The sequence below is a fragment of the Haplochromis burtoni genome, unplaced genomic scaffold (genome assembly GCF_018398535.1).
Source record: "Haplochromis burtoni strain Fernald_Lab_line unplaced genomic scaffold, NCSU_Asbu1 Contig_411, whole genome shotgun sequence".
NCBI lineage: Eukaryota > Metazoa > Chordata > Actinopteri > Cichliformes > Cichlidae > Haplochromis > Haplochromis burtoni.
Window position 1 is genome coordinate 315,324 of NW_024582772.1, and position 6,042 is coordinate 321,365.

General features: G+C 39.0%; 1 protein-coding gene across 1 annotated transcript; it reads right to left on the minus strand.

Annotated features, from left to right (window-relative positions):
• Window positions 1-66: 66 nt before the first annotated feature.
• Window positions 67-5,082, minus strand: snrnp27 (small nuclear ribonucleoprotein 27 (U4/U6.U5)). Its single transcript, XM_005945120.3, has 6 exons — window positions 4,891-5,082; window positions 3,549-3,675; window positions 3,081-3,193; window positions 2,893-2,972; window positions 719-783; window positions 67-367 (listed from the first exon to the last, which is right to left on the minus strand). The coding sequence occupies exons 1-6, from the start codon at window positions 4,925-4,927 to the stop codon at window positions 313-315; spliced, it is 477 nt and encodes a 158-aa protein (XP_005945182.1). The 5' UTR covers window positions 4,928-5,082; the 3' UTR covers window positions 67-312.
• Window positions 5,083-6,042: the final 960 nt, after the last annotated feature.

Consider the following 6,042-nt stretch of genomic DNA (forward strand, 5'->3'; position numbering starts at 1 on the left):
ATTAGTGCATAGGCATTTTAATAAATTCATTTTCATAATCAGGACAGAAAGCATTTTTTTTTTTTAATGCTTTTATTTCAAATAAATCATCCATGTCAACAATATTAAGCTCAGTCTCACCCAGCTGTGAGTACATCTTGCAGGTACTACTATTTACATGTATGCATTTGCTTATAAAAAGGTATATACACGACTGTTAAATCACACAAAACACGTAAGATATTGAACATGCCATCTATTTTCATAAGGGTGGGGGGAAGGGAGGGTACACACAGGTAAACTTCTTGGGGAACATTGGAGTTGATGATACTTTCAAGCAATGAAGTCCAGCGGCCTGTTAAATCCACCCTTTCTGTTCATGTACTGCCTGTAAAATAAATATATAAGAAAACATTATATCACTGTTTCCCTCCCAACACACACAGATTACATCATCGAGCACCAATGGGAGCGTTGGCATCTCTGCATAGAAACACCTGCGGAGGTGATTGGCTACTTTAACAGTGATAGATGCTGAGAGTGCACACTGTGAAGAGGGGGGCAGAAAAATTGACGTAACTCAGCAACACGACTAACAGCTGGGGCTCCAAAAGAAACTTTAAAAAGGATCTGTCACTAACAAAGGAAAGCTTATGAAATATCTAAAGAGACGTGCTGCACTGTACAGACACGGCACAACCAAACAACTACAAATGCTTGTTTCTGTTCAATGACCTACCTGTATTTTCTCTTCATGGTCACATTGACGGCATACGCGTTACTTGATCCATCAGTCTTCTTCCCCTGTGTAAAAACAATGTTACTGCATGACATATCACGAAACAAACTTTTAAAAAAACATTCTTAGCTAAACATGACAGTGTACAGATGAAGCTGAATTGGGTCAAGCTCATGATAGCAGTTGGAATTCTCTAAATATGCATTTCACAGAACTGAAGGATTTTGATCAGTGGAAAACAGTTTTGTTAATAGGACACAAACCCAGTGGCCTGCCAGAGGAACTTCTTTATCAACAATAACACTGCTAGTGTTCAATGGACTGAGTTTTGAAGTGACCCTTTTCAACCCACTGTTTGCTCTTTGTGATTATATTAAGCTTATCAACTCTTATTGGATAAACAGTTTGCCCAACTATAACTATTAGTTTATAATTGCAACTATTCATCCACTTCTTGTAACTGCTACTCTTTATTTAGTGATTACTTTAAGTCTATCCACGTATTTTCCCCTTTTGATCATTTTCACAATAGACAGGTTTCATACCATTTAGAATGTTAATCTATTCTTATAGCTAACAATTTGATTTGATTTGATTGAATCTTTATTTTGAATGTGCCTGTTATTCTGTTTTCTGTCAAGATGATCCCACATTGCTTCAATAATGTTGATGCTCGGCTATCTAACCGGGTGTGCTTTGGCAGTGTGACTGGGTCATGCTGAACAATGAAGCCCTTGCCAGTCACATGCTTCCCAGATGCTATTACATGGTTGATTAAAATGATGGTACTTTTCTGTGTTCATACTGAACAGCACTGCTTGAAGTGCAGCCCCAAACCACAAAAAAGCCTCCACCTCTGTTTTAGATTGCTGCAGACACTCAGTGTTGTACCTCTATCTTAACCTCCTGCATACATATTATGAAAAACTGAACCAAGAAACTCACATTTTGATTTATCATGTCTAAGACTTGTTATCACCGATTTTCAGTTCAGTTCTTGTGTAATTTGGAACACTTCAGCCTTTTCTCCTTTTATTCTTCCTTAAGAATGGTTTCAGCTTTCCACTAACACTATTTTTGATGAGGCTTCAGTGAACAGGAGATGACCACCCGAAGGGTCAGATGCTTCCCTGTGCCAGGTCATTGCTGGATTTGTTCAAAAGAATATTACTTTTAGATACTCTGACAGGCTATTAGCAACAAAAGTCCCTAAAGGGTTAGGGTTAGGGTTATAACACTGCTCATTATAGAAGCAAAATAAATGAGAGCGGCTCAAGACTCTTGCACAGTATTGCAAACTTACATTAGCCATGGGGGGCTTGCTGTCATGTGAAAGCTGCTCTATTTGTACATGAATGTAGATTCATGTACAAACATTTCAGTATGTGTCAATTATGTCAATTTTTAACCGTTTTAAGCCCACCATAGAACCAAGTCCGCCTGAGCTTATCTTTACATTATTACATGCTGTAGTGCCATTTTTGGAGCATTTCCAGTTGCTATACATCAATAAAATCATTATATCCTAAATTTAAATCATACGCATGCAATATGTCCATAGTAACTACATAAATACCAAAAATGTGCAATAAACTAAAAAAGAAACTGAAAATTGTTTTTTTTTACACATTTTTCTAGTTACAGAAACCTCAAAACTGTAAATGCAAAGTTCCACAAAATAGTTCCCAGCCACAGGAAATTTATTTTGAGTGTCTTTATAATTTCATTTTTGAGATACACTCATTTTTACAACCTGCAGCAAAAACAAAAATATAATAGGGATTTGAAAATAGTTATGCAAATTGGAGCGCGCACGCTCCCGTGGGTTTAAAAGAATTGACAGATAAGCAGGGGGGAAAAAGAACCATAACTCAAAAACAACAGTATTCCCCTAAATAGAAAGAGTCAAGGGAAAAACGTGAAAAATGTCCCCTTTATTTAAACAAAGACAACCTGCTTTTTTACAGCAGCTGCTCTAATCAATTTCATCAGTGCCAATGTGCTTTTGGAAGTTCTATTTCAATCCACTGAAATAAATGCAAACATACTGTGTGTGTGTGTGTGTGTGTGTGTGTGTGTGTGTGTGTGTGTGTGTGTGTGTGTGTGTGTAGTGAACTTTACTAGAAAAAAACTGCACCCCCTTGTGGCTGCATAACACATAGAACAACTCTCACCTTGCTGGTATCAAAGGAACCAAATCCCATAAGCTTCATCATCTCAATCTCCTCCTCCGTTTTGCCCTGCATGTCCTCCGCTATTTAAAAAAAATAGAAAAACATTGAATTTAGTCTCTGTTACTACAAAATGCCCGAAAAACTAAGATTCCTGCTTAATGTGCAAGTGTATAGATAATGTCTGATACCTGAGATCTGAATGGGCTTTGCCGTCTTTTCCTTTGAGTCTTTGCGCTCATCATCTCGTCTCTCCTTTTGTCTCGAAGGAGAGAGGGAGGAGGATCGATGACGTCGGGGAGACCTGCAAAAGGAGCACAGTGATGGCTGCAGGATGGGTTATCACATCTAATCAGAGCGAATAAGGCACTTTGTGGTGCTCTTGTTTTGTTTAAAAGAATCGCGACAAAAAGTTTGTTAACAAAGGGCAAAGAAAATCACAAGTGCACCACTACTCATCTGAAACAACACTTCTCTGTGATAGTAAACTGGAAACTGCCGTTTATTCAGTATATACTAACAATACTCATTGTGACCAAAATCTATCACAGCTCTGCATGGGTAAGGTCTCTAAAATAGTAAATGAGGTGGAAATATTAGTCTTGAAAACAAAGTTTCTCTAAACACAAAAACAAATACACCAACAAACAAAAATTCACCTTGAGCGTCTCCTGTGAGGAGACCGTGAGCGACTCCTGCGACGGTCCCGTTCCCGATCTCGAGAGCGATCCCGCTCCCTTCGTCTTCGCTCACGCTCTCTAGAAGTTGAGCGGGAACGTCTTCTTTCTGGAGGAGGAAATGACATCATGGCATTAACTGAAGCGTCTTGAACAGCAGACTGGCATCTATACACTGTAGCAGTCTTAAAAATCCAAACGTCGGCTATTTTCTTCTGTACTGTGTTGGATTTCTGCCATACCATATAAAATAAAACGTCTAAATCTCACATATAATTGTGAAAAACTGGTTGAAATTTAACAACTTTTTCTACAAATAACTGTTTTGCTATTACTTCTGTAGGATGGAGTATTATGTATTTTCATAGGTACTGGTATCATGTCTGAAATTGGGCCAACCATAATCAGCACACAATTTCTTGCTGCTTACCTTGGTTGTAGTAAAAAGCAAACAGAGTACAAGGTGCTAAATTAGTACCAGTTCATTTGCCATTTATAGTCAAAAGTACTGTACCATTTAGGAACCCACCAGACGTGACCATAGCATAGACTTTCACCTTTAATTTATAGGGTTTAATAAAAAAAAATGTTGCATTAACTATTTAGCAAAAATTGAAATGACAGTGAGAGGCTATGAGTTATATCCGCTTCATGCGTGACAGTACAACAAGCATACAGTCGTCGACTGACCGTGAAACTGCTTGTTAGTCCACTATGCATCAATTTTTAACCTCTAAAAATAGAGGACCGTGTATTGGATTTCCCAAACTGATCATACAAAAATCGCGGGAAATTAAACTGTAATTTGTCCAGCAGATTTTCTGTATCTTTGAATCAAAGCCGTATCTTTGCAAAACACACGTTAATTATCCTGATAAATCACGCAGAAATATATATTTTTAACATGCAGTTTTTTATTCCAAAAAACCCCCCAAACAAAACAAAAAACAAAAAACAACAACAACCCTACATCAGACCCAAAAATGCACTGCTGGTTAGGATGGCGTCTTCTCCTCCCGTGGACCCCTGGAGAGTGTTTTTGTTTATCTCCCATTTTATGCACAGTACGTGAACGCAGCTCGGGAATCGTATCGAATCTACTGTGTGAGTTCTCCACACATCTAGAACCTTTTGTTAATACGACAACCCAGTCAATGCACACAGTTACAATTAAAATATCAGTTTTGCTTCTAGTCCCTTTGAGGTATAGGTTATTATCTTTATCAGACAGAAAAACGCGATTTCATAAAGCACATTTACTTCTCGGCGTGTTGGCGAAGAGACGACGTTAAGAGAAAAACAGCTAGCTACTTCAGTTTCTTACCTCGTCTTGGAGGAGTTCGACTCCTGCTCCTACCCATTCTCCGAACAGATAAGATACTAGACTCACAAAAAATGGAAAATAAATTTAATACAAATCAGCTGGAAGTTATTTGTATGTCGCTGGTGGATGCTACTAAATGCTACTCCAAACCGGTCTCTTTTTTTTTTCTTGAGCTTCGTATGCAAGTTTCCGGTCACGTACAGGAAGAAGAGCGCCCTCTACCAACCTGGAGGATAGTTTTCTTGTTTGGTGGCATAGCCTTTATGATGTTAACCAAAACATCCAAGACCAGCTAGTAATGAATAAAAGCTGTTGTTCATTCTTCTTCTTCTTCTTTAAAAAAAAATGAATAGTATTTAATGACACATGTGAAGTGCAGAGCTGTAGTAACCTCAGAGAGAAAAAACTGAAGAGACAAACCATGAGGGGATAAGTAAGATGGCAACTGTAGTACCGCATGAAGGAGTCAGGAGTGGTACATAAGAATGCCAGAGTGGTGCAGGATGGATACGAAGATAGTGAGAGAGTGGTGATGTGTGCACTAGGAGCAACAGATGGGTTACAGGTGGGGGTGGGATTACAGGGATCGACTCTAAGACCCTTCTTGTTTGCAGTGGTCATTGACAGGTTGACATAGGAGGTCAGGCAGGAGCCTCTGTGGACTATGACATGGTTCACATGGTGGTCTATAGTGAGAGTAGGGACCATCTCTCAAGGCTGAAATGGTTTTGGCATGTGCCGAAGATGGATAGCGATAGATATACTGGGCAAAGGATCTTGGAGATAGGGTTATCTAGGAAAAGAGGAAGACCACAAAGAAGATTTGTGGATTTAGTTAAGAAGTACATGCAGAGGACTGGTGTGACAGAAGAAGATGCTAGGGACAGGGTGAGATGGAGCCAGATGATCTGCTGTGGCGACCTCCAAAGGTAGCAGCTGAAAGAAGCAGCAGCAGCATTTAAACAGATCGTGTGCATTAGCTTTTAAATTAATAGCAGTGGCTGTCTTAGGTATTTGGCTGACTTTGAATTCAGTTCCATCATCCAGCATGTAAATGCTTTTGCAATCATACTTTTGAGGTATCCTTACCTCAAGGTTGTATGAGAAGGAGGAAGAAAATTTAAGCAGAGAAAGAAACAGAGACAAAAAAAA

What these genes read in the sequence shown, in the direction of transcription:
- snrnp27 (XM_005945120.3), bottom strand. Translation starts at nt 4,927, where the DNA reads ATGGGTAGGAGCAGGAGTCGAACTCCTCCAAGACGAG. An exon ending in CCTCACAGGAGACGCTCAAG is followed by an intron (nt 3,194 to 3,548) that starts GTGAATTTTTGT and finishes CTCCTTTTGCAG; the next exon opens with GTCTCCCCGACGTCATCGAT. An exon ending in ACCATGAAGAGAAAATACAG is followed by an intron (nt 368 to 718) that starts GTAGGTCATTGA and finishes TTTATTTTACAG; the next exon opens with GCAGTACATGAACAGAAAGG.